At 52.1% G+C, this 26,139-nt stretch overlaps 10 protein-coding genes across 10 annotated transcripts; 4 read left to right on the top strand and 6 right to left on the bottom strand.

Annotated features, from left to right (window-relative positions):
* Positions 1-762: 762 nt before the first annotated feature.
* Positions 763-2,230, bottom strand: ARA1-1 (L-arabinose-responsive transcription regulator ARA1; the record flags this gene model as incomplete). The annotated part of the gene is made up of 3 exons (XM_032026739.2): positions 763-1,551; positions 1,609-1,722; positions 1,769-2,230. The coding sequence occupies 3 exons, from the start codon at positions 2,228-2,230 to the stop codon at positions 763-765; spliced, it is 1,365 nt and encodes a 454-aa protein (XP_031876820.2).
* A 1,828-nt stretch (positions 2,231-4,058) lies between these two features.
* Positions 4,059-5,246, top strand: CGGC5_v002483 (uncharacterized protein; the record flags this gene model as incomplete). Its single annotated transcript, XM_032026740.1, has 3 exons — positions 4,059-4,295; positions 4,361-4,848; positions 4,904-5,246. 3 exons carry the CDS (start codon positions 4,059-4,061, stop codon positions 5,244-5,246), a joined length of 1,068 nt encoding a protein of 355 aa, XP_031876816.1.
* A 558-nt stretch (positions 5,247-5,804) lies between these two features.
* On the bottom strand, positions 5,805-8,045 carry abfA-2 (Alpha-L-arabinofuranosidase A; the record flags this gene model as incomplete). The annotated part of the gene is made up of 7 exons (XM_032026741.1): positions 5,805-6,076; positions 6,130-6,262; positions 6,321-6,815; positions 6,863-7,041; positions 7,111-7,187; positions 7,247-7,823; positions 7,895-8,045. 7 exons carry the CDS (start codon positions 8,043-8,045, stop codon positions 5,805-5,807), a joined length of 1,884 nt encoding a protein of 627 aa, XP_031876815.1.
* Positions 8,046-9,377: 1,332 nt separating this feature from the next.
* On the top strand, positions 9,378-10,745 carry xynD-1 (Arabinoxylan arabinofuranohydrolase; the record flags this gene model as incomplete). The annotated part of the gene is made up of 1 exon (XM_032026742.1): positions 9,378-10,745. The coding sequence occupies one exon, from the start codon at positions 9,378-9,380 to the stop codon at positions 10,743-10,745; it is 1,368 nt and encodes a 455-aa protein (XP_031876818.1).
* Positions 10,746-11,022: 277 nt separating this feature from the next.
* pho-4-2 (Phosphate-repressible phosphate permease pho-4) lies at positions 11,023-13,136 on the bottom strand (the record flags this gene model as incomplete). Its single annotated transcript, XM_032026743.2, has 5 exons — positions 11,023-11,225; positions 11,278-12,738; positions 12,798-12,875; positions 12,949-12,981; positions 13,109-13,136. The coding sequence occupies 5 exons, from the start codon at positions 13,134-13,136 to the stop codon at positions 11,023-11,025; spliced, it is 1,803 nt and encodes a 600-aa protein (XP_031876817.2).
* Positions 13,137-16,487: 3,351 nt separating this feature from the next.
* CGGC5_v002487 (uncharacterized protein) lies at positions 16,488-17,467 on the bottom strand (the record flags this gene model as incomplete). Its single annotated transcript, XM_032026745.1, has 2 exons — positions 16,488-17,372; positions 17,435-17,467. The coding sequence occupies 2 exons, from the start codon at positions 17,465-17,467 to the stop codon at positions 16,488-16,490; spliced, it is 918 nt and encodes a 305-aa protein (XP_031876813.1).
* A 739-nt stretch (positions 17,468-18,206) lies between these two features.
* ACTTS2-0 (Trans-enoyl reductase ACTTS2) lies at positions 18,207-19,286 on the top strand (the record flags this gene model as incomplete). The annotated part of the gene is made up of 1 exon (XM_032026747.1): positions 18,207-19,286. The coding sequence occupies one exon, from the start codon at positions 18,207-18,209 to the stop codon at positions 19,284-19,286; it is 1,080 nt and encodes a 359-aa protein (XP_031876853.1).
* Positions 19,287-19,442: 156 nt separating this feature from the next.
* Positions 19,443-21,262, bottom strand: CGGC5_v002489 (Sugar transporter STL1; the record flags this gene model as incomplete). The annotated part of the gene is made up of 6 exons (XM_032026748.1): positions 19,443-19,863; positions 19,918-20,556; positions 20,609-20,701; positions 20,751-20,922; positions 20,979-21,132; positions 21,203-21,262. 6 exons carry the CDS (start codon positions 21,260-21,262, stop codon positions 19,443-19,445), a joined length of 1,539 nt encoding a protein of 512 aa, XP_031876854.1.
* A 1,984-nt stretch (positions 21,263-23,246) lies between these two features.
* On the bottom strand, positions 23,247-24,495 carry aes1-5 (Acetylesterase; the record flags this gene model as incomplete). The annotated part of the gene is made up of 4 exons (XM_032026749.1): positions 23,247-23,672; positions 23,731-24,022; positions 24,080-24,340; positions 24,392-24,495. 4 exons carry the CDS (start codon positions 24,493-24,495, stop codon positions 23,247-23,249), a joined length of 1,083 nt encoding a protein of 360 aa, XP_031876852.1.
* Positions 24,496-25,319: 824 nt separating this feature from the next.
* Positions 25,320-25,950, top strand: FCF1-0 (rRNA-processing protein FCF1; the record flags this gene model as incomplete). Its single annotated transcript, XM_032026750.1, has 3 exons — positions 25,320-25,355; positions 25,406-25,498; positions 25,615-25,950. The coding sequence occupies 3 exons, from the start codon at positions 25,320-25,322 to the stop codon at positions 25,948-25,950; spliced, it is 465 nt and encodes a 154-aa protein (XP_031876822.1).
* Positions 25,951-26,139: the final 189 nt, after the last annotated feature.

Raw genomic sequence — 26,139 nt, forward strand, 5'->3', positions numbered from 1 at the left:
TCAGAGTAATCTTCAAGGGGGATCGAATCATTTCCTAGGATTGACTAGTATCTGCATGTGGCTTGTTGATGTCTTGTCAACATTTCACATTGGCATTGAAGACCGAACTTTCGTTCCAAGATTGAACACTCGTGGATGAGAGCCCAGCCGCTCCGGCCCTCTGCAGGTGAGTGATGCTCGCCAGCGCTGATGAAATCCGCAGCGACTGAAATTTTGCATTACGTGAACCACTTCACGACAACATGACAGCTTCCTCCAAAAGTCGGCGAATTATGTTAGTGGATGTTCCATTCCTATCTCAATCATAGGCTTTGCTTGCTGGGACAGCTTTTGCTGAATGCAGCTACCTCAGGATCATGATGTGATTGGTCAATTCATGATGTGGATCATGTGTGAATGAAGTCAAATGCCTGAGCAGCAAAGGTTGATTCAGAAGGGCAAACAAGGTGACGTATTTCTGAGACATGATAGCTCAGCGCTCAACAGACCAGGCAGCACATTTGAACCGCGAAGAGCTATGGTTATTGATCAACTTGACTCCAGCTTTTCTAGCATCCGCCGAGGACTCTTCTTCCGCGTGTGATCTACCGATCGTCTAGCCGATTGACACCCGCCTGGGTGAATCATCGAAGAAACAGTAGGGGTCTGTGCCGCGGGTTCCACCCAATGACAAGTCTACGAAGAGAATGATTTACCGGTTATTTCTGATGAATACGATTAGATATTACGTAGTAAGCTAGGTCTAGAATAGGTGATGCGCTTTTAGCCGAATATGATGGTGAACCCCATCCCTCCTGCGATTTCCCTCCAAGTGTCTACCCGCCCACTACAGGTGTCATTCACGTTGTCCATGCTCACTGAGGCCCATTGATGAAGGACGATGGCGCGAGCTCTCTCAATGTTTATCATGCCTTGCCTTCTCTCAATTTCCATGAAGGCATATCTGGCAAGCCCACGGTCGTGGTCCGTGATGGCCTCACAAGCAGCCACAAACAGCGGCCAGAGAAGCGCATTCACCGGCCCCCCAGAAGAGATCACTGCTACACAGCTCTTGAGTGCTAGATAGCAGTTCGTTTGGACAGCCGGGTGGTTGACTGGGTACCCGTATATAGAACGGTTCAAGTACACCAGTGCACTATGGCGATAGGCGAGCGAGTTGTGGACCATCGCCTGTAGAGAATCTTGTGCGCCTGCCTGTGTCTCAAACGGCGTGGTGATGTTCTTTGGCAGTATTGGTGGTACCCACTCTTGCAAGGCGTTCTCAATTGCTCTGGATGTTGCTTCGTACTCCGTGCGTAGCACCGAGACCTTGGATTGTTGGTCTGCGGTTACGGCGGATTCCAAGTCGCCCTTCAGGGCTTTGAGAGAGCTGAGCCGATACAGAATAGGCCAGAGATCTCCAGTCATGCCTAGAAGAGGGTCTCCAAAGGTTGTCCGAGTCAACTTCGGAGATGGCAAACCTAGGGGATACTCGTGGTCTGAGTCAGGCGTGGCCGATACTGGGCTGGCAGCGAGTGACAAGGCCGCAATGACGTCGTAAAATTGAAATGCCTAGATTCCGATTAGTACTTGAATTGTATCGGTAGTTTTTGCAGTATTGAGACCAACCTTTTCGAGGAACTTGACGCTCTGGCTCTTTGCCGACTTGGGCATGGAGCTCAGAACAACAAATGCACTCCGAAGGTGCTCAAGTACCATGTTTGAGGACCCAGTGAGGGTGAGCTGTGTTGGATCAGTAAAGTTCCAACAAGAAGGGCATGGAACTTACCGATTCGTAATACACGAGCAACATGGTCGCTGCCAGTACTTCCTCGTAGCGGCAATTCTGCTGCACGAGACTGAAGACGCCCTCCGCTGCCAGAACGCGAAAGTTGGATGAATGCTTGGAGTCCTGCACACCCATATACTCAAGGTGTCCCTTGGAAAAAGCACACATGGCGTGCAAGACAGGGGAGTTCTCGGAAGCAAGTGGGAGAATGAGCTCTTGGAATGAGTTGTCCGGCTCCTCCGTGAAAACAATGAGATGTGATAGAACAGTGCAGAAGTGATGAATCAGTTTCCGATCTTGAGTGTCATCGCTGAGATTGAAGAACGAGGGATAGGGCAGCTCGAGCATGGAAGTGAGGCCTGGCTGAGATGTTGCGGAGGTAGTAATCAGTTCCTGCGTGAAGTCTGAGCAGGAGCCTGGTTCATCCATGCTTCCAAACTGCTCGAACAACCTTGAGTCCATTTGTTCTTCAGAAAGATCAAACTGGCAAGACGAACTACCCCAATCAGGTGTGTCGCATGATGACACACTGGAAGTGGAAAGGGCCACTTCGGAGGATTCGACGCAGGGTTCTTCGGGGAGCTGTCCCCAGGCGTACTCTGCCCCGGTCTTGGGCTCACGGCTCAGTACCGGGGCCTTTTGACGCGGCTGGGAAGTGATCCCGTCGGCTCTAGACCGGCGCCGATTGACTGGGAGGTAGACACAGTCCAGACCTCTTTCTTCGCATCGTGTGCACTGCGGTCGTCTCTCGCAGCACTTCTTTCTTGCGTCTTTACTTGAGACAATGTCAGTGGGGACTTCCACTGCGGCGGAAAAGTGGCATACCATGAGGCGCAGCCTACAGATTGAAACTCGTTAGCGACAAGTAATGGTAAGTCTGAAATAGAATGGAGATAACATGCCTGTTCGCGTCCTCCTCTTGGGCACTTTGGGAGGCATAGGCTTTGCAAAGAGTAGCATTGTGGCCTACATCCAAAAAACAAAACGTCAACTGAAGAAGGCTGTAAATATCAAAGGCTTGGAATAAAAATGAGTTTCGCCCTCGGGATGAACACATAGCTTGATCTCATTCATAATCATAATCTGGGCTTGCGTGGAGACTGTTATAAGAGAAAAGCCACTGGCGTGGCTGATGCGAAGGCATCGATTAGGGCACACCATCACCAACATGGATGATGCCCTCACATCGACTGAAGGATCTGCGGGCACTCAATGCTGCCGTCACTTGCCATGTGGGAAACATGTGGCCATGATGCATCATGCAGGTCAAGTTCGAACGGTTTCAGAAGCTTCCCCTCCTTCTAGAAGCCACAACTTGCATGCTATCATATCCTATCTGAAGTGACAGTGTCACCCAAGACAGGTTTTGATATTACCCGGCAATCTTATGCCGGAAGATATGGATTGGGAGGGCAGACAGAGCTGAACGTTCGCAAGCAACGCCACGTTGGTGTTCTAATGCCCGATCTGATTTTCCCTCCTAGGCAGCCAAGTCCGGAAAACTGACCAGATCTGTGATCTGTTCCCTGAAGGGACTTTACGCATCTCCTCTATCACTGTGAAAACCTCATCAGTCGCCTGATCAGTTGGCTCGTACATCCAGCCGCTGGACATTACCCAGGGCATCTCCACTGTCCGTTGCCGGTTCCAGGCAGAGATCGTCTCCAATGTTCCCAATCTAGACCGCTAGAGGTGCTGCGACCGCTTGTCCTGTGACCTGTCATGCATAAGCTTGGGTTCCTGAGGATATTATTCCCCGGGTGGATGTCAGACTCTGACGATTACGGCGAGTCTGAGGTTCTCGCTTGAAAAGCCATGCGGGGAAATTTCCCATCCCACCGGCACGAGTTGACACTGCAACCCAACTACAGCTGTAATACCACGACATATCCAATCACGCAGTGAAGCTAATCACAACATGAGAGAGGCACAGCTGTATTGAAACGATCGGCATGACCGTTTTTTCCCCAGGTTTCTCCCCCACACTCCGGTAGAGCTTCTCTCTGCCACTCATTGGCGCGCCTCGACTCTAGCCCCCAGCCACAAATCCATGGTGCGGGCTCTCGCGCGGGCTATTGGAGCGCAAGACAAGACTCCTGAGCAGGTCTGCGTAACGGTCTAAGTTTCTGCAATGCAATCGTGGCTGCGAATCCTCATGCGAGCGAGACAGCTCGTCCCCTTTACGCCTGCTGTCGGTCGCCCCGAATTGTATAAGACAGTTGTGGGGAAACTAAAGTTCATGTAAAGCTTTGACTTCGATGCAACTTATGCGGGCGCTTCAGGAGGCAGAATGGCGGTCGTTTACTTTGAGACCAGTTGGGCGATCCTCAGCACAATCGGCTTGGCAAACGTGCTCTTCGGGTTCATGATCGCGGGCATCACCGCCTTCTCCCCGGTCTCGCTTATCCCTATCATCGTATCGGCGGCTGGCGCCACTGCAAACGGCCTCTGCTACTACAGCTTCTACGCAGATTACCCTATCCTGAACACGGCGATATCGTCTGCTTTTGCGGACTTGTTGTGGATGGTAGTGTAGGATCATTCTTTTTGTGCAATGAAACAATTGTGTTCATCGATGCTGATCCTTGATAGGTCCAAGAGGCCGGCATCTCGTTTTACAGCTATGCCATTCTTACCAAGGTCTTAAGGAATCGGGACCGCGTTGTGTTTATGTCCCTGTTCTGGTTCATGATGGTCGCCATCTTCGTCCTCAGAATCCTCATTCTCACTGCTCGGGTGAAGATCTTGGTCAACGGCGAGTCGCAGCTAAGAACAACAATCAACGGGCTGCACGTGGGCTACTTCACCTCCATGGCACTTCTAGAGTGCGTTGGGGCGTATTTTCTGTTGCGCAAGTTCGCGGAGGCAAAGAGTCTGTCCTTGGGAGCTTCAATGGTACCGACTCTCTTCCAGCACCTTATGCGGAGCACCGAAATTCGCCTGGCGGTGCTAGCGTTGATTGGAATAACGCGGGCTGTCGCATACTTCTTCCAGCCTTCAATCCAGAAGGCCGAAACTGTAGCGAGTCAGATCGACCGCTTTGTTTACACTTTGGAATGCATGTTTCCTGTCATTATCTTGTGAGTCTTCATTCTGTGATCATGGCCACACTTGTGGAAGCTGACAATATTCAAGCATTGATATCCTTGCCTCAAGGCTCGTATTTGAGCAGAGTGCGCATGACAACTCGTCTTTCCAACTTGCCGCCAGACGGCATACACAGCACGAACAATTACCGCGTGGAAGCGCAACGTATGTGACAACGTGGAGTGGAGGCCATACAGGCAAGTCTCCGGTTCGGAGGGAGTCAGGAACAAGTCGTTCATCCTTGTTTACGTCCGAGAATGTTGGCGAAACCATCTTTGTGGAGGACATCAACGAGCAGGGTCTCGCTGAAGCTCCTCTACCATCCGGTATCACCAAGACGATTGAAATCAAGATTGAGAAAGCGGCCAGAAAGCCTTTCGACAAGGAATAAATCATCAGGTTTATTAGAACCATGATAGTACATGTAATCTTAATACCTTTGGCAAATGTCAATCTCGTCATGCCCTATCTAAATGCTGTCGCTGGATGCTCTCGGTGAAAATGGCAATTTCACGTGTATAGCAGCGAACGCAGAGGCGACATGGGAGATTCTCAATGCCCTGGGCTACATGAGCTTCAAAAATGGGTTCTGACCACCCATATCCGGCCAAGGGTTTGCACTCGTCGTAGAGGTTTTGGTCTAGTCGTGGCTTACAACATCTGGGGCCTGGCACATTCTCTGTTAATGAATTCCTCGGGGCCATGTACTAGGCGCGGGCCGTGTTAATATTCCTGACATTTAGAAGAGATTACTAAAAGGGATTGAGTGTAATTATCTACTAAAGTGCTGTAGGAACACCTGATTTGCAGATGCTCAAAGAAGAATTGAATTCCAACATCATAGCAACGCTATCTTATCGCCACCTCCGTCACCGGTCTCAACCCCGTCCTCGTTGGAAGTGATAAACCAGTTTCCACCGGAACTTTATGTTCGCACAACGAAGCAGTTCTATACCACCAGAACTCCAACGCCAAACTGACCCAGTTCAACAGTGAAAACTCCTTCGTCATCTCCAGAGATATTGAGTACAGCGGGTGGAGCAATGACATCAGGATTTTCGACGGAGTTGGCGTCGTCTGGGCCGGCAGTGATGGAAGTGAAAGAAGCCTCCAAGCTCGCCTTACCAGGGACCTGAATGCGAACCTCAGTCGATTTTGAAGCGTAGTTGGCAAGCTTGACAATGACTTGGCCATCTGCCTTCTTGCTCGCAGCCCACCAAACTACATGAATGGTCAACGATTATTCCAAGGGATGAGGATGTTGAGTGATTTACCTGGGTTGACCTCCACATCAGCTTTGACAGGGACAACAACTTCGCCATGATTAGTGGCGAACATCTTCTTAACATGGTACGATGGCGTGCAGACGATGCCATCTGGCTTGTTGGTGAATGGAATGAGGTTGGGCTAGTCAAAAATACGTTAGCTGACTTTGCGGGTTTCGACGAGAGGAAGAATTTCTCACAGTCCATTGACCATTGACGGGGTCGTAGTTCTGCAGCGTGGGCGCATAGGCAGCCAACTTGATCATGTCCGCGTTGCGCTCCCACCCCATCATGTAGACCGCCTCAGAACAGGCACCTCTCATGTCAGACCACTTGACGCCCCACCTGGCGTACTCGCCGATGAAAACGGGATGAGCGCGGTCCCAGTCGTCGTAAAAGTCGAATGCATTGATGTAGTTCTCCGGGACGTTGTAGTCGTGGAAGTCGAGCCATGCGCCCTCGGGGATCGGGTCAGGCAGGCAGTTGCGGTCGGATGTGGATGTGAGGATGGTGAGTTGCGGGTATGCCTCCTTGATGGCGTCGAAGAATTGCACGAACCGTTGCTTGTAAGACTCACAGCCACCGGCGAGGTTGTCTTCGTTTCCAATCTCGACGAATTTGAGTTGGTATGGCTCCGGATGCCCAAGAGAAGCGCGAAGTGCACCCCCAGAAGTGTTGATGTCACCGATGACGAACTGTGAATGTTAGCTTGCGACTGGATGATAAGCAGAAGGTAACCAACTTCTATCTCGCGAATCGCGTCGTCAACATATGGTTCAAGCTCTGTCCCTACCAATGGCGGGAGACCTGCAAGCCCAAGACCAGCCCAAACATCCAAGATAGGCTCCATAGACATGTCTTCGCACCAGTGGAAGTACTCCATGAGGCCAAGACCGTCAGTGTTGACATATCCCCAAGTACCTGTACCAGCGTGAAGAAACGATTAGCCTCGTCGTATCAACTTTGCAACGGCATGGGATCAAGACCTACCCCAACGACCTGGCCGGGATTCCAGAGCACCGAGTGTCTCGTTCCACTTCCATCGGTCGTCCGGGCCGCCTCCCTCTCTATGAAGAGATTAGTAAGTCTAGTCAACTCAGAGGACAAGGAGATTTAGGTGGCTTACAGATTGTTGCCACCAGGAAACCTGAGAAACTGGGGGCTGAGATCGACAAGGGCTTCCGACAGATCCACAGTCAAGCCATTCTGTCTTCCCTTGAACGTGGGAGGGAACAGGGTGGGGTAACCGAGGTTAATGGATCCGCTGGTCAGAGTCTCGGCTAAGATTTCGAAAACCCGAAGGTTGTCACCATCGGGGGCCGCTGTGGTCCAGAAACCGGCCTCGTATCGGGTCCAGGAATCGGCCTTAGAGTCCACAGGGATGATGGCCCAGCCGTATTCAACATCAGTCTCATTGCCCAGGAGACGAATCTTGACATCGCCTTGGAAGTCGCCACGAAGCCAGAAGGTGCTGTTGTAGTAGCCGCCGTCGACGATGATACCGCGGTACCCAGGGTTTGCGACGCCAGTGAAGCCACCAGATCCGGGAGGGACAGTAATCTTCAGAGACGAAGTGATGGCGCTGGTCAATGGGGTGTCGACGTCATGAGAAATGCTAGCCGAGCCATAGTGGACAGTCCAGGGATCGAGCGTGGTCACCTTGCCCTGGAAGGCGTTGTTGCGGAGTTGCTGTGAGTAGAGACCTTTTCATAGTATTAGATTCGTGACGAACCAACCCCGAAGGTCTGTCGTGTAAACGGTGAAGACTACGTACCTCCGTCACCGCTGTTACTAATGTCCTCGAACATGAGTCCATGAAGCAGGGGACTGATCTCATGGCCAGGGCTATCGGGATCAACCTGAAGCAGGAGTGCTCCAGTAAGGGTAGCCATAGCCACAAGACCAAAAAGGCGAGAATAATGCATCGTTGAATCTTCCTGTGGGGACTTGGCAGAGTGCTGGCGTGGATCACAAAGGCACAATCACCAAGCAGGATTTCCGATATATACTGACAAGAGGAAGCATTCCTATTGAACATGTTGTGATTTCTCTGAATCTTCAAATCGCAAAGTGTTTGAAACGCCCCAATTGCATTTTGACGTCTGTCGTCCTTTGCAACTCTGGATCTGGCGACTTCCCGTCTCTTGACAATGGTGTGCCAAGGCAATAATACAGTTAAAAGAAATCAAGTGTTCTCATATTCAAGAGTCAAAGCTGTGATTGGTGGTTAAATAGATTTTTTCGGCTAGAGATCTGTGTTTGTTGTTGCACGAAAGACATTTTGCAGTTTTCATAGAGAGACTAGTCGTCATGCCAAGACTTGTTAAGGTGTTAATATGAAGGCCAAGATCATTGAGACCAATTGGAACACAAGCGAGAAGACTTTGTAGAGGTGTGTAAGGTCAGCGCTCAAAGTTTGGCTCCTCTAGCCGCAAGCGCCGGGATACGCTCCTCTCCCCAGCTCGCGGATAGCGATAACGTGATGGTTTGTGGGGTAAGTGGGCTCACCCTATTTTGGCCTGGATGTATTCTCCTACCGTCCCTTTCTCATGTAATTTGAGGCGAGATTTACTTCCAGCTGCGCGCTTCTATTGTGGAACTCATACGAATGCAGCTGTCGAAGGCCGAGTCTGCGCGTTATTTCATGTGACCTGGGCGATAGCGATTCTCTCTCGTGGGTGTCCTCCGAGGTCCGAACGCAGAGATGGCTAACTTCACAGACTCATTTTAGTAGGCCTTTGGAGTCAAAAATCATGTAGGTGCTGCAGTGAAGTAGGATTTGGCACATTTATTGCTTGTGATCCGGCGGCGTATTTCGTTTGTGTTGCGTCGACACCCCTGTCACACATGCGCTCTTAATGACAGTTTTGGAAGCGATCCTAGAGGTGTGTTGGTGGCACGAAACTGCGAATGCGACTTTACGAGAGCATCGGTATCTTCAAAATAAACACAATTGCGGAGAAATCGTCATGTCTCCACGTTTTGTTTCTTTGATTTGCATCTTTCCCGGCTTGGGACGGGTAATCGATGCATCCGCACCAATGATGATCCAGCGTTTGACATCGCGACGCAATGGCACGTAGAGTAACATCTCATTATTCCAGCCTCGGGCAATAAAATTAGGTAGAAGACTTTTCTAAATTCTACGTACCTTTTAGTATAATTATGCTGGTCACTCTCCAGTCATCTGCTATTCCAATGCGAAGGATCTCAACCGCTTTCCGCTGACCTTCATCTCTCCGACCACCACCGCCGCCATGACTAAGACGTCTCAAACTTCGGCCATCATGAAGTCTTTCCTCTTGATCAGTGGCCTTCTGTCCGCCATTGGTCGTGTTCAAGCCGACAATCCTATCGTGCAGACACAATACACAGCTGATCCAGCACCCCTTGTGGTCGGGGATCGCGTCTACCTCTTCACCGGCCACGATGAAGACAACTCCGCCAACTTCGACATGCGCGAATGGCTCCTCTTCTCCTCCGTTGACATGGTCAACTGGCAACACCACGGGTCGCCCATGAACGTGGCCACCTTCGCCTGGGCCGAGGCCAATGCGTGGGCCGGGCAGGCCATTGAGCGCAACGGCAAGTTCTACTTCTACGTCCCGACGACCGCGATCAACGGTAGCATGTCCATCGGAGTAGGCGTAAGCGACACCATCACAGGTCCCTACGTCGACGCCATCGGCGCCACTCTTCTCAGCAACGGACAGATTGACCCCACGGTCTACATCGACGACGACGGGCAGGCGTACATGTACTGGGGCAACCCGGATCTACTGTATGTCAAGCTGAACGAGGACATGATCTCATACAGCGGGGAAATCACCAAAGTGGACCTCACTGCGGAAGGGTTCGGGGCTCGTGAAGGCAATCCGTCGCGTGCTACCACCTTCGAGGAGGCCCCATGGGTGTACAAGCGAGGCGATTTGTACTACATGATTTTCGCCGCAGTCTGCTGTCCCGAGGACATCCGATACTCGACGGGTCCGACTATCACGGGGCCATGGACCTACCAAGGCCAGATTATGCCCACGGAAGGCGGCAGCTTCACGAACCACCCAGGCATCATCGACTTTGCCGGCAAGTCCTACTTCTTCTACCACAACGGCGCCTTGCCTGGAGGCGGAGGCTTCACGCGTTCTGTAGCCGTGGAAAGTTTCGAGTACAACGCCGATGGAACGATTCCCCAGCTGAAGATGACAACCGAGGGGCCGGCACAGATTGTTAACGTGGATCCTTACGTTCGTCAGGAGGCTGAGCTCATTGCATGGTCGGAGGGAGTCGAGGTCGAAGCGTCCAGCGAAGGTGGGATGAGCGTCGCATACATCAATGATGGAGATTACATCAAGGTCAAGGGGGTTGACTTCGGGGACGGAGCGGCATCTTTTAGTGCCGAGGTTGCCTCTGCGACTGGCGGTGGGAACATCGAGTTGCACCTTGACAGTATCTCTGGTCTTCTTGTTGGTACGTGTGATGTCTCTGGGTCTGGAGGATGGCAGTCGTGGACGTCTGTGACCTGTCCCATTAGCGGCGCTGAAGGGGTCCACGATCTCTTCTTCAAGTTCACGGGTGATGGATTGGACTATCTTTTCAACTTTGATTGGTGGCGATTTGACAAATGAGCGAAGGACAAAGTCTGACTCGCAGTGGGATGTGTCGACACATTTTGTCCATAGGTGGCATTCAGTAGTTTCATTGACAGGCCTACGGCCGACTTGTATTAAGTTTCACAACAACGAATGAGGGTATGAGTAGTCTATGTGTCCAGAGAAGGCGAAAAGATACAAGAAACAATTTTGGGTACAGGTGGTAAGAAACGACAGGTCTCATCGTCGAGACGGACCTTGGTCTCAATCAGCCAGTCGTTGGTAGTGATGCCATTCATTTCACTTGGGCCACTTAGTTGGCCATGCCCCAGCGGGGGGCGTTGACGATCAGACCGGTCAAGCAGCCGGAGATGATACCGGCGGTGGGAAGGGTGATGATCCATCCCATGTAGATCCAGCCAACCATGCGCCAGTTGATTGAGCGCCAGGTACCGGAGCAGAGACCAACACCGACGGTGGCACCGGTGATGCACTGAGTGGTAGAGACAGGGAGCTCTGCCGATAGGGTTAGAAAAGGCGTTCCATTTGGACGACGAGCAAAACTTACTAAGACGGGTGGCCAGAATGATGGTGCAAGCAGCACCCAACTCCATCGAGAAACCACGAGCGGGAGAGTGGAGCGTCAAACGGTTACCCAGGTTGCGCATGATGTTGTATCCGTAGGTCCAGATACCGAGGGCGATACCAGCACCGCCGAAGCAGAGAATCCAGATGGGGACCTCGGACTTGCTTCCGGAGATCGCGCCGGTGTGCCAGATCTGGTAGATGGTGGCGTAAGGGCCGATGGCGTTGGCGACGTCGTTGGCACCATGGGTGAAGGAGGCAGTGCAGGCGGTCATAACTTGCATGAAGGAGTACAGGAACTCGGCCTTGTTGTCATAGTGCTGAACGCGGGCGTGCATCTCCTCGAGATCACCGGTAAGAACGCTCTCCTTCTTCTGCATGTTGATGATGTCCTGGTCGACACCGGACAGGAAGACCTTCTTGAGCATCCAGAAGAGCACGGGGCCAGAGAACAAGGCGCCCTCGGGACGGGGTCCGACGATGGGCTTGTGTTTGTAGTCGTTGTTGCGGGCAGGGGGGTGAGCCTCAGCGTCGGTGTTGTCCTGGACGACCTTCTTCTCACCGTCGGCTGAGCCGGACTCGACGTCGTTGCTGTGGGTGTGAACGACACCACCGCGGGCGGCATCAAGCTCTTCCTTGGTCAAGTGGCCGGAGTAGAAGTCGCGGATACCACCGGAGGCACCCTCGGGCTGGACGGGAGGCTCAGGGCGGCGGAGCAGGAGGGGACCCTGGGGAATATGCCACCAGCGAAGCTGCCAGTCATCCTTAAGGACGATACGGTACAGCCACGGGATGAGGAAGATGGTGACGACGAGGGCCCATGCGGCACCAACGCCGATAATCATGCCCGCAGTCTCGGCATCGGTAAAGTTAACCTTGATGGAACCACCCTTCCAGACGATCAACATGGTGAGCAGCGAGGCGGTGATGCCGAAGTAGACGGGAGCGAGCATGAGACCCTTGACGACGGGGTTCTTGCGGAGCATGACGCCGTACTTGGTGATGGTGAAGATGATGGCACCAAAAGCACCGGCGAGACCAGGGGCGATAATCCAGGCGAGGAAGACGGAGACTACACCAGAGTCGATGCTGCCGCTTTCTGAAACCCAGTGAATGTTCTCAGCGCCAATGAGGGCGACACCCATGCCGATGACACCACCCATGATGGAGTGGGTGGTGGAAACAGGGAGACCGATCTTGGTGCAGAAGGTGAGGTAGATAGCGGAGGCGGTAACGGCGCAGCACATGCCGAGCATGAGGAGGGCGGGGTCGTCTTCGAACATGTCAATGTCGACGATCTTGGTGCGGATGGTGTCGGCTACACGGGCACCGACACCGACGGAGCCGGCAAATTCGAGGACAGAACCGAGGGACATGGCTTGGATGTACGAGATGGATCGGGATGAGACCGAGGTGGCCCATGAATTGGCAACATCGTTGGCACCTGTGAAGAAGTCAGGTTAGTTTGGTGATGAGATGAGATGGAGGTTGATGCTGACGTACCAATGTTCCACGCGTCAAGGAACGCGAAGATGGTGCCGATGGCGAAGATGTAATCATACTGGTGCAGAGTCATCTTGTCTGCTGGCGCAAAAGCGCAGGAATCAGTCTTTGAATGCGGTCGTAAAGAGTGTACTAGACTGATGCAAATTACTGCAACTCGGGTCCGAAGAAGAGACCAAAGACCCTTAGGGTGGCGCGGAAGGCAAGGCCGGGAGGGTTGATGCTGTTCGAGAAGTCGACATGGAAGCGGGAAGACAGGGCGGGCAGATGCAGAAGATATATACCATCCGCCAGGTCGATTGCAGGCGAACCATGGTCCATCACAAGACAGCCCACCATCTTGACATGCAGCCTGGCAGTCATGGTCACGCAAGGTATCAACCCGTGTACTGCTCGGGCGTGGGAGAGAGCCCAGCTGCGGCGGAGGGTGCAGGCTTCAGACCAACATCGGCCAAAGTGGAACAAGGGCATGCCACACCCCATTCTGCAAACCGTAAATCCGCCGACATGGGCTCGCCACTTATGGACACCATCTGCAGGTGCGGCGGACCCGTCGATGGACTTGGATCAGAATTTGACGACGGGTACCTCCCTGGAGGAACATACTTGGCGCAGGTGTTCCAGGTGTGCCTCCTCTATTCGGAATAGTCCATCAAATGTCAAAGATGTTGAATGATTGAGACTTCGTTTTTGATTTCAATGAACTGAGTAATACTGAGAAGCAGTCATGAGCGTCATCAGCACTGTTTGTGAATCTGGCGACTAGGCTTTTCCCACGAACTCGGAGCTTCTGGGAAAACCGTACTCTGATACTTAGCACAAGAATCAGGAACACTTTCAGATACACGGCGATTTCAACTCAGGAAAACATTGTGCATGATGGTGGAGCTCTTTCGGTGGCAGAAAACGTATACATGGGACGACGAGCTGAGGGCTGGGCTGTCTTGGAGGATGTATGGGTTGGGACGGAATGGGCAGCTGGTATCTGGGAAGATGAGCATACGACTGACGGCCACCCTCCACGTGCGAATGACAGGCCTGGAGACTTGACGAGCGTTGCAGTGCGTCTGCCGGGATCCTCAGCTTTCACCACATCTTCGGGGCCATGGTTGCTCGTTGGTTCGACGAAGGTGGCAGCAGGTGGGGAGCATGATGAGCCCGGTCTTCGATGAGGGACCCTAGGGTAACCAATGGTTGTCCATAGTTGCACGGACTTCTCTCATCTTCAAGGCGTCTAAGCAGTAAAATTGAAATTCTGTGAGTGAGATATCGTGAGGACGTCAGCAGCAGCAGACGGGAAACAAGGGAGACGCGTTGCCCAAAACAGCCACCGAGGGCCGCTACCGAGCGATGTGAATGCACCATGGTGGGGCCTCCCAAGCGACTTGGCGCGCCAAGCGCCAAGACTCGGGCTCACAGGAAGCGCCAAGCGCGCACGGCAAGCCATGGCCCCACTCCCGGTCCCCTGGCAGGACCCGCAGCTGCCGAATCACGGGCCCCGATTCCCCCACGTGTAGGCTCCCGTCCCTCCCTGTGGCCCCCGTCCCGTCCAGATCCCCGGACCATCCATCCCACTCGTCTCGTTAACATCAATGTCCCTCCCGAGGCCTTGCGCGAGTCGCCCACTCACGGCCAACTCAAAAGGCACGCATGCTTGGAATTTCTATAAAACACGCTCCCCCGCCAAGCGGCCAAGACCTCGAGTGCCTCCAACGAACGCTCCGCTCGTCATCTCTATCGAATGTCATTTCCTTCCTCCTCGCCCACCTGCTCAGCTTTCCCCCGCGGACTGCCTGACAGTATCCCCCCATTCGTCTTTCCGCCGATAGAGGACACGGGTCCTCCTCCAATACTTCCTAATACAGCTAGAGGCCCGATTCCCGACCTTGATCAACCTGTCCTCCTCCAGTGGACTCCTCCTCCGCCGTATTTTATTCACAGTCACGAGACTGTCCATTCAGTAGCAGACGGCCCGATGAACTGTCGATTCCTCGGGTAGTAGCCTGCCCATGCCATTCGGGACGATACATACCAGTACACGATTGGCCCACAACCGTCTACATACCCCGTCGTGTCACCATAGGCACACAACGCCCAGCCTACATATGTACCGCCACCCTGGTATTGACTACCGTGCCGCACACGCACCCACCGTACGCGATCAAAAGTCCAAGACGTCCAAGAAACCCAAGCAATTACCAAGTCGATTCGATCCTTCATACCTAGCGAATCAGCATCCGGTATCCAAGCCCGTGGTCTTCTGAAGATTGCCCAGACCTGCCAGCAGCCTGGCTGTGCTTTTCTTGGGCTTTGCACTTCAATTGCCCAGACGAACCTAGAAAAGTCTTCAAGTCTTGGACGGGTTGACTTTGGTGAGCGAACGACGGGGTGACTGTCGGCTCACTCAGGGCAGATGGAGAGGATTGGTTCTGTTGCGTCCCTGACAATTGACGTGAATTTTGCCGTCATGAGGTAACTTGAGGCTTACAGCTTTCTTTTGGTATGGCCTGCTCATTCATCGTTATCGACGATTCTTCGCTAATCGGCAGACATGACCGGTCGGCCTCTCCGTCACTGACAGCCAGCGTGTGACAACGAGGCGGCATCTCTGATCACTGTTGGTGATCGTCAGTCAATTTGCCAAACGTGACCCAGTGACTTACTCCGTCAACGGAGCTGCCGATTCTATGGCTCATCATGAGTGAAATCCACCCTGTACAGGAACATGTTCTTGCTAGTTATGAACATCCCACTGTGCTTAATCTCCCTATCACGGTTGATTCGACTGCCCAGTGATCGATATTAATATCAGCCACTGTAACCGTCCTTGTTCGTGAACAAACGAGGCCTATTCTCTCTGTATGGCGTGGTTCCGTGATTCAAGTGGCATACTTCGGCACGAAAACCTGCCTTTAACATAGTGAAGGCAGTAAAATCATTTCAGCACACTGAAGTCACAATGCTCATGGATTTGACCCCGCTTCCTCCAGCTGAGCGCCAAAGCCTAATGTACATGTATGAAATCCAAGTGCCAGAACTCCGAGGTTGCTTCAGCCATGATGATTGGCTTGCGCAGTAGAACGATGCATGTGATAGAAGCCTTCCTAGTATCATCCAGTCATTAGTCGATTAGCACGCCATTCGAGCAAGCGAAAGGGGCAATGGCACTGCACCCCTGGCACAGCATGCATAGAACCTACCGGCAAGGCCGACGGGGATAGTCGTCCTATTTGCCTCCTGTCACGCCTTCTAGAACATTTCTGCGTCTGCGTGCATACCTGCAAGGAGGGGTATCTGCCTCTCGTGCACCCCATCCGTCCCAAAGCATTTGTATGGAACGTAGCGACGCCATTGAACATGAGTTTTGCTAGTCGGGCAGTGTCTTTCTCTTATCCGGGCAGTGTACCCTATAATCTGAAAATATAGAGAGAACAATAGCAGTCGTAATAAGGATAACGACGACGACAACGACGACGACGGCGAGAATAGGAAATGTAGTCGCTTTAGAAACATGCCAGGGATTACACACGTGTGTGTGTGGACACTGCCCGGATAGCCAAATGACACTGCCCGACTAGCAAAGCTCTTGAACATTTCCCCATGGAACACGACCTCTCTTCGACAGCGGATGTGTTTAAGCCTTTCAAACGATGTCGTTAGTCATTGCCGTCAATAATACAATCGGCATTATCAAAGTAAATTGGCCAAGTTCTCTCTCAACTTCGCATCCCCTTCATCATAACCATCTTCTACCAAATCCGCAAAGTTGGACCCATACCGGTTTGCTTCATCCAACAGCGCCACAGCAGACAGCGCTGCGTAAGCCTTTGACTTCAACCTATCCTGAACCCCATTGTCCGTGTCCTCTTGCCACATCCGGTGAGCCTTCTCAAAAAGGCCATCGAAGTCGACGTCAACAACTTTCCATCCTTCGAGGCCCAAGTCCTTGATGATTCCAATAATCTGGTTCGTCGAGACAGTATGACTGGCGAAATACGCCGGGCGATTCCGATACCTTCCAGGGTCACTGAGCACAGCGACCAGAGCCTCGCCGTTGAGGGCATGGCGACTCATGCTGTACTTCTGGTCCCCGGAACCGTACCTCGTAACCACCTTTTTCTCCCGATCAACCCAAAATATCCCCTTCTTGATCGTCCAGTCATACCATGGGCCGGTAACAATCGCGGTCCATGACAATCTCCCCTGAGACTCGGCAACCACCCTCTCCAGTTCCCGCTGTGCTTCCAGCTTGGGGTTGAAAATGAGAACATCCTTGGCGTTAGGGTGGAACGTGTTCCCGCTGAAGTCCGGTGTGATGATGTGTCTCACCCCGGCGGCGACGACAGCCTGGAGGATGGCTGTTTGGTGGACGGATGCTGCAGGGTTGAACGCTTCTACGACTGCGTCTTGGCATTGCAAAGCTTCAGTGAGCAATGCAGTGTCAATGTAGTCTGCTTTCACAACCCGCACTCCGTCCGGCGGCTGTGACTTGCTATCTTTGCGCAGAACGCAAGTGACGTCGAAATCTGCGGCAACAAGTGAGGAAACCAGTACCTCTCCGAGGGAGCCCGTGGCCTGGAGATCAGGAGTTTGTTGTTACGTGTTTGGCTACTATGGAGATGGCTGAAGGGACTTACACCTAGAATCGCGACCTTTTTAACATACGCCATGTCTAAGTCACACTTGAATAGCCGCAGTTAATGACAGAGTATTGGCAAAGACCTAATGTCTATTTTCCCACTTCGCCTCTATTTACAGGTACTCACCATGACTATTTATTTCAAAGTGACTTCATGAGAAACATGCATTTTTGATTACAATGTCGACTTAATCCCTACCAATATCGCCATCACTGTGCTTGGGATATCTGTTAACGTTTTCAAGGGGTCATAACGTTATATATCCAAATGGCAAATGCCACGGAATGCCGCGGTGATATTACTTAACATCTACTTTGGGCTAGTTCGTGGCGCACAAAAGATCCAATCCAAACGGCGGAACACCCACACCGACGCCGCTCCGCACGCGGGTAGTTTATTAAGCCGTGTGGCGTAACCGTGCTTACCAATGTCCCTTGGCCCTCACAACGTATTATTCAACGTAACCCGTTTGGGTGGCTCGGACTCGCGCTTCGCGATATGTCTTCTTTTCGCCGACCCGGGTTAGAGATCGTCAAGACTTTCAGGGGGCGGCTTTAGTTTCACATTTCAAAGGATTTCGGCGCCGAAAGTATGCTTAGAAATTTCAATCCTCTACCGGAAATCTTCACATACGATTAAAGAGACAGAGTTCTAAGCTGCAATTATGAGCTATCAATCAATAACGTTATCTACCAAAAAGCCCCATCCACATCTGCAAACAGACCTGCATTGTTTGTATGCTCCCAAATCATAACAGTTACTTCCCAACATGTCTTCTATGAAAGCTCTCATCACCCAAGGCAACGGCGTTGTCTCCGTTGAATCCACCGCAATCCCGGCACCCGGCTCCGGAGAAGTCCTCGTCAAAGTGCACTACTCCGCCCTCAACCCCACCGACTGGAAATCCGTCAAAGGCTCCCCACCCATCGCCCCACCCGCCCCGGCCGGTCTGATTGTCGGCGCCGACTTCGCCGGAACGATTGAGGATCCCAACGGCTCTGCTTGGCGCAAGGGTCAGCGCGTTGCTGGCTTTGTGCAGGGCACCAGCCAAAACGGAACTCCCGCAAACCCAATCCGCGGCGGGTACGCAGAGTATATCCCCATTGAAGCGAGTTTGTTGTTCGAAGTTCCCGACAATGTGGAGCTGAAGAGCGCTGCGACTGTCGGTCTAGCTCTGGGGACAGCAGTACAAGCTCTATATCAACGTCTCGGCATCCCTGAGCCGGGATCAGGGAAAGGCTCGGAAGAGTGGGTGCTCATTTACGGCGGTGCGACTAGTGTCGGAAACTATGCCATTCAGTTGGCAAAGTTGAGCGGCTTGAAAGTCATCACCACTGCCTCGCCAAAGAATCATCAGTTCTTGAAGGAGCTGGGAGCGGACTTCGTGGTCGATTATCACGGAGAGTGGGTTGACGAAGTCAAGAGAATCACTGGCGGGAAGCTGAAACGCGCTTTCGACACTGTGTCAGAGCACGGCTCAACATTGAAGATCGCGCAGGCACTCGAGGGGAGTGAAGGAGATCACGTTCTTACTCTCATTCCTGTGATGCCGCCCGCAAAGGAAGAGATCAAGGCTGTTAATTCTTGGGCGAAGATTGAGTGGACGATCGTTTACACTGTGTTTGAGAGGGCTCTCCCGTTCCGGTTTGATAACTGTGGAGACGAAACGCCTGAAGACAAGAAGGTGTGGGAGAAGTATCTGAAGCTTTTGCCTCAGCTTCTGAGAAATGGCAACCTGAAGACGAGTAAGGTGAGGGAGCTTGGCGGCTTGGAGACTGTGGTTGAGGGCTTCAAGCTCTCTGAGGAGGGTAAGGTCTCCAATGAGAAGGTGGTATTCAAGGTCTTGTAGATAAGGTAAGCGTCGAATATGAATTTCTCGCATTCGGCGAAGCTACTGTTCTGAAAAATTCTGGGCAATGATTCTTGGTAGAAATAGAAAGCTACTAGAGAAGCTTGCTTCGCATAATTTCAATGGCTAGTGTGCCAAGCTGCTTGCCTATGTGGATCATGAATGCTCCACTTGTACCTTCTCCTTCTCCGAAGACCCAGATACAGTCTTCTCAGCATCCGCACCGGAGATATCCTGTCCACTCTTCATAGCCTTCTGCATCTCCTTGGCGACCTTCACTGGGTTGCGACCCTGAGTGAAGAACTCATCAATCTCCTCCAGGCGGAAATTGCTAGTTTCGGGATAGAAGAAGTAGATGAGCGGGATGAATGCGAAGTTGGTCACGACGAAGATTAGGTACGCCTTCCACTGCAATCGGTTGATGATGACCGGTGTAATCATGACGACGAAAAAGTTCCAGAGCCAGTTGGAGCTGATGCCGACAGCGGTACCGCGGGTTCTGGCGTGGAGCGGAAGAATCTCGGGGACAACCACCCATGGGACGCAGTTCATGCCCATGCCGAAGATGAGGTTATATCTAAAACCTATTAGTACTACGTAGACGAACGAATAACCATACTCGTGGACTTACAGGAAGAAGAACGCGACCGAAGCCGAAGCGCATGCGTGCCCGTTGGAAAACCCCACTCGAGAGAGGAGAATCGAGATCATGAGCATGCAGACGCCCAACCCAGCGCTGCTCCAGATCATTGTTTTTCTGCGACCCATTCGGTCCAGGGTAAGAGCAGGCAAGATCGATCCAAACATAAACATCATTTGAACACATCCGCCAATGATCTGGGCCATGTGTGCCGTCATTCCCACATTTTGTACTAGAACGCTGGGAATGTAGTACACCACGAGGTTAATTCCGCCAAGCTGATTCATGAACTGCGCTCCCCAGGCAAGAATGACACGTTGTCCAGTCTTAACGCGATCGTTCTTGAAGATGCTCATGAAGGACGACTGAGTCTTCTCAGACGCTTCCAGCTCAATGGCATGGTGGATGGAATACACCTCCGCGCGGATGTAGCCATCCGTGGGATCTTTGTCAAAGACATCGCAAAGAACTTGGACGGCTTCTTGTTCGCGGCCATGCTTGAACAGCCAGCGGGGTGATTCGGGAAGAGCAAAGACCAGAACGATGACGACGAGAGCGAAGATGATCTGGAAGGCGAGCGGGAGGCGCCATGCAATAGGCCCACCGACGAAGGACATTCCAAAATCGAACCTGGTTCTTGTCAGCATTCATGACCGAAGCCAGTGGCGCAAAGGTCCAGTACCAGTAAGCAAAAACAATGCCTACACCCACAAAGAGTGTCTCGGCGGAAACAAGACGGCCTCGGTACTTGCGGTCGCAGAGTTCAGATTGGTACCTGTTTGGAGTTAAGATAGTGAGCATGAAGGCCTGGTAAGGACTCTTACATCGGAACTGTGGAGGTTTTCATGCCCGTGCCTAGACCCGTCACAAGTCTTCCAATGACAAGGTGTGGAACCGTGAACGCTGATGCTTGCAGCGTGGCGCCAATGATGACCAGCGCCATGGCGGTCCAAATTGTTTTTCGGCGTCCCAGTGTCTCTCCGAAAATGAAGTTCACTGTTGCTCGATGGGTCAGCTTGGGCCTTTAATCTCAAGTGTTCGGTGGAACGCACAAACACAGCCAGCCAAGCAGCCTAGGTTGTAGCAGGATACGATGATGCCAGTTTCTGAATCGGATGGGTGGTCGAACTGGTCAAGCCAGTCTTCCATCTGAAGAATTCCTCCGAAGACGCCTTGGTCGTAACCAAAAAGCACAAAAGCGATTAACTATGAGGGGATAAGTCAGATTGATGCGAACTTTCGGCGGGAGGAGTGCTCTGCTGTTGAGATTACTGACGCAGCAAATCGTCACACCCGTCTGGAGGCCTTTGCCTCTGCCAAGGCTGAAAAGCGCCATTATCGTGTGGTTGGGTAAAACAGCTCTTGGTTGTTGACTTTTGAATGATTGTCTTTATCCTGCAGTGAAGTAATTGAATCTGAAATGTTGTCGCGTGTGTTATCCCTAATCGCTTCAAATGGGTTTACCCCATTGGATTCCCCAGACTCGTGATGGCGGCCAACCGGAGTACAGTCCGGGGTAAAACTGGACCCCAAGAAGTTTGATTCGGGGATAGGTGCGGGGAAGATCTACTCTCCAGAAATGGTAATATTTAGCTCGTTCGTAAAACCCGGAGAATACCCTGTGGGCGGCCGTTGAAGGTTCACGACTCAGCTGGAAGAAAGCACATAAACTCAAGCTTATGCGCTTGCAGTTGTCCCAAACTAAATCCCGGCGCCCTTTTATACTCTCGACCCGGAACCGAGGCCATCGGCGGCGGGCGGACGAGCGGGAGGCGGTCTGCTTCCCCACGGTCGCAGAACGTGGTACCGCACCAAGATGTGGTGCCAAAATAAGTGATCTGCACGGCATCTCCTCCACGCGATGTGGAGTATCTCATGGCTAGATGCGCTTGGAACGTCCTGTTCTGGCGCGTCACAGCGTTGAGAGCTTTGCTGGAGCAGACATTTGCCGGGGGAGCAACCATGCATGCGGTCATTCGTACAGCTCTTGGGCACGATGACGTCCTCGCATTGGATGGGGTTGGTTTGCAAAAGCAAGCATAACTCGTGGCCGCCCCACTACCCAGGCCGCTTCGTGAACGGGGTTTGCGCCGATGTTCGTGGCCATTGGGTTGGTGTTGGAATTTGCTGGCTATGCGCGCCAATCAGGAGGGTGTTCGTCCCACCAGCCACCGTGATATTTCTCTTCCGTCGAGTCAAGCCTAAAATTCCCGGTTGGTCTCGCGTGGATAAACCACTGCGAAATCGTAGAACGACTTCATGTTTCAGCATTCATGCAGCCGTGCGAATCCAGGAAAAGAGTGGATTTGATGGGCTTGTGGTCTCGTGGGCTGGGCAAAGAACCCGAGACTACGGGACCACTGAGACTCAGCATGGCATCCGACTCCAATCAGAAAGTTATCCGATCGAATCATAAGAAAAGCCCATATGATTTGATGCCTGCACATGTGCTGGGGCGCCTAGCACAGCGGGCAAGACCAGAACGACAAGCCTGGATATGCACATCCGCTGCTGACAGCTGCGTGGTTTGAGATTTCCGAAGCTTGCTTTTCGTTAATGTTGCACTATTCTCGGCCAGAATATGAGATGCTGAAACTTGTAAACACTCAAAGGGATACGACACCTCATCGGATATTGGCCGATATGCCGGCTCCGGTTTCGGGCTGTCCATTGACGAGCCCCCACTTCACGGTCCGTTCCGGTGTTCCTCTCGGCGCCGAGCCACCCGCGATGTGAATGCAGAGAAAGGATAATGTGGAAATACTCCTGATGGGTGGGAGGCTTAGGATACTTACACGGACAACTTATTATCACTTTTGCCCATGTCTTTCATGCGAGTCCAGGCCGACACTGAGCGTAGGCCGAGTAGATGTGGAATGAGACCATGAGAATGGCGCGCGAGAAATTGCAAATTGAGCTGTCGTTGGCATTGATAAGCAAACTTGGCTTAAGTTAAGGGCTTAGCTAGCCGAGCGGTGTTAGTTAGCTATTCGGGCAGTGTACTCGTAAATGCCTAAAACTTTAATGAGAACAAGAATAGTAGGGAAAACGACAGGGATAGCGAAAACAATAACGACGATGAATGACGACTACGGCAGTGATAAAGACGGTTATAGCGACGAGGGCAGCGATAACAGCGATAAAAATACGTATGGGAAACATAGCCGCTTCACTAGGTATAGATGTAGGATATACGGATTACATACTGCTTGTGATGTGGACACTGCCCAGCTAGCAAAACCCTACCTCAAAACCTGACGGGAATGGGTGTCGGCACGAAACACGCCCACTCACAAGAGCTCCGTACATGGCTTCTACTCCTAACTTGCGATCCCATCAACCCATCGAGTTCCCCACGATGAACTAGTGTTATGCTTCTCACCGCACTGTCCGCTCTTTTGAGCCAAGAACTCATCCACTTTGGAGCCAAGCAGCTGGGAAACAGTGTATGTGATGTGCCCCGAGTTGTACCAGAAGTATTCACCAATTGGCTGGCAGCCGTACGAAGCGTAGTTAGTCGCAATATCCCACGCATTGTACTTGGGACAGAACGATGTGGTGTTGGTGATGCCGAAAGTGGCCGCATTATCGAACACATAGGCGAGCCAGGTGTATGTGTCGAACACCAACGCAGTCGCCCCGGGGTGTGTTTCTGTGAAGGCTTTGGCTGTTTGGTTGAGAACATCGTTAAAAGTTTTTATCATCGTCGTGTTTGGCTTTCGAGTAGGATCGCTTTGTGCAGCAGGCTGTCCACAGTCAGAAGGGGGCTCATAACTTCAACTAAGATCCGACGAAAGGCCATACCGTCTTGTCCAGAGGGGGTAAGTTGAGGAAAAGGTAGCTACGATATCCAGCTTCATGAACGATTTCAAAGGCTTCGAACTGCTCTACGATGACCGCAGTGTACAGCTCTTCAAAGTCTGTCAAGTTTTGAACAGGAAACTGGAAGTTGGCCATGTCGTTGATGTCATTTATTCCAATGAATGAAGCTACGAGGGAGCTTTTGGTGTCTGCGTTGATGACCGATTTGCCATACTCGTCCCATTGAGATACTTGATTTTGGAACGATATTGTGTAGTCATGGTGGAGTGGAACACTTGGTGGAAATTAGCCGTCTAAGAAGATTATCTGAATCACCGGATGCTCAGCTCACAAAGTAGTGGACACATCGGCGCCAGCGAATGCAAAGTTCCATAACTGAATCTCGCAGTCTCGTGGCAAGCCTTCCTTGCAACCAGTAAGTTCTTCGATCCAATTGGGGCCACCAGCTGATGAGGTATTTTGCCCAGGAACAATGCGGTCCGTCAAGAGCTGTTCGGGAGTGAACGATATGTTGAGCTGAGAGCCGATGAAACTGTATCCCCAGTACCCTTCTGTTCCTTGCACAAATGTGTAAGAATCTCCGAATGCAAGCCTAGGTGTGTGTCTTGTCAGTGCGGGCTCAAGTGGTGCGACCGCGACTTACACGTAGTCAGTTTTTTGCCAGTCAAAAGAGGCCTCTACCGCTAGAGGAGATGCAAGCACTGTTGTGGAGGCAAGCCCAATCAGAACTGCCAAAGAGACGGACATCACGAGGACATCAACACAGCACAGGAGATCACGGTTAGTGAGGAAACATCTTGGTGCCCCGTGTGAGGTACTCTCTGGTAATTATAGGATTTTTCTTTCGCAATTTTCTTTCACAATCCTAGTATTCGCCCGCCGCTTCCCCGCCCCAGGAGAATCAAAGTCTGTGGGGTGAGATCAATTGCGAGATGCAGAACCGGATGAGCGGGTTCGAATTCATGAACTAGCACGTGGCGCACGCGGAAATATTTGCGTCCACCACTCAGCGCTGTGTCGGGCCTGGCCGTTGAGGGGAAACCCCGGTAGGGAACGACCAGGGACGCTAAAATTATGTCGCAAAAGCTATCGTGTCAAAAGCCCAGTTGACTTCATGAAAGCCTCACACGTTACTTTTGCTGTTGGGTTCACATTTGAATAGTGATGGACCTGCCTTTAGGAAAGAACTGAGTCAGATGACTTTCTTGTCATTCATTTATAGTTTGCCGCTGATGTATGAATACTCGAATTGTAGATTGATTTCATAAGGAGACTGAAATCAAACTGCATTTATATCTATGGACGATCTGATGTATCGACATCGTGAGCTGGTCTGGAACATGAGACGAGAAACGGATGAACTGCCGCCGCCGGACTCACTCGGTGCCGAGACGGATCTAGACCCACATATTGTGCGGACCCGATCAGGATGCATAACTTTGTGCACGGGCGCCGATAAGGGTGGCATTTCTCACCGCCTAAAAGTTCGCGGCAGAAAAAGTCCCAAGCGCATCGCATCGCTGCATCAATCTTCCCGCCCATCCAACCATCATCCGACCAAACAACAAAACATGGGTGTCGCCAAAAAGACGAGAAAGTTCGGCCAGGTAGGAGCTCTCCAAGCGGTTCGAGATGTATTTTGTCTGACGTTCTTCAGGCTAAGCGCCTAATCGGCCGCCGCCACGCTCTTGCTGCCAAACCGACCGAAGCAGAATCGAAGTCGACGACCAAGAAGAACGATGCCGATCTCGTGCGACACATTCCCCAGGCCCCGTCAGGACTCTACTTTCAATCGAACCAAGACCTGGGACCCCCATACCACATCATTCTCGACACCAACTTTTCGCGCACACGGTCCGCCACAAGATCGACGTCGTCATGGGCCTGATGGACCTCCTCCTCGCCAAGTGCACACCCGTCGTAACGGAATGCACGATCGCCGAGCTTGAGAAGCTGGGACCGAAGTTCCGCCTGGCGCTACGCCTCGCGAAGGACGAGCGGTTCGAGCGATTGAGGTGCTCGCATTCTGGCACGTACGCCGACGACTGCATTGTCACCACCGTCACGAAGAACCGCTGCTACCTGGTTGGAACGAACGATAGGGCTCTGAGACAGAAGCTGAGGAAGGTCCCGGGTGTGCCTTTAATTGCGGTCGGAAAGGGGAAATACTCTGTTGAGAGGCTGCCCGAGATCGCTGTTTGAGGCTGGAGGACACTGCAGAGAAATATCGACGTTATTGCCACGAAAATACATCGGAACATGGATTTGTGACAGGGCCACAACTATTACGCAGAGTGCGTATGGTGGCCTTTGTTCTGCGGAAACTTGTCAAGTCACCACGGTCTACCCGGGGAGCGATTATCAAGCCCATGACTGGACTCGTCAGAATTA

Source organism: Colletotrichum fructicola, assembly GCF_000319635.2.
Source record: "Colletotrichum fructicola Nara gc5 chromosome Unknown KSG_Nara_v1_contig01, whole genome shotgun sequence".
Taxonomy (NCBI): Eukaryota; Fungi; Ascomycota; class Sordariomycetes; order Glomerellales; family Glomerellaceae; genus Colletotrichum; species Colletotrichum fructicola.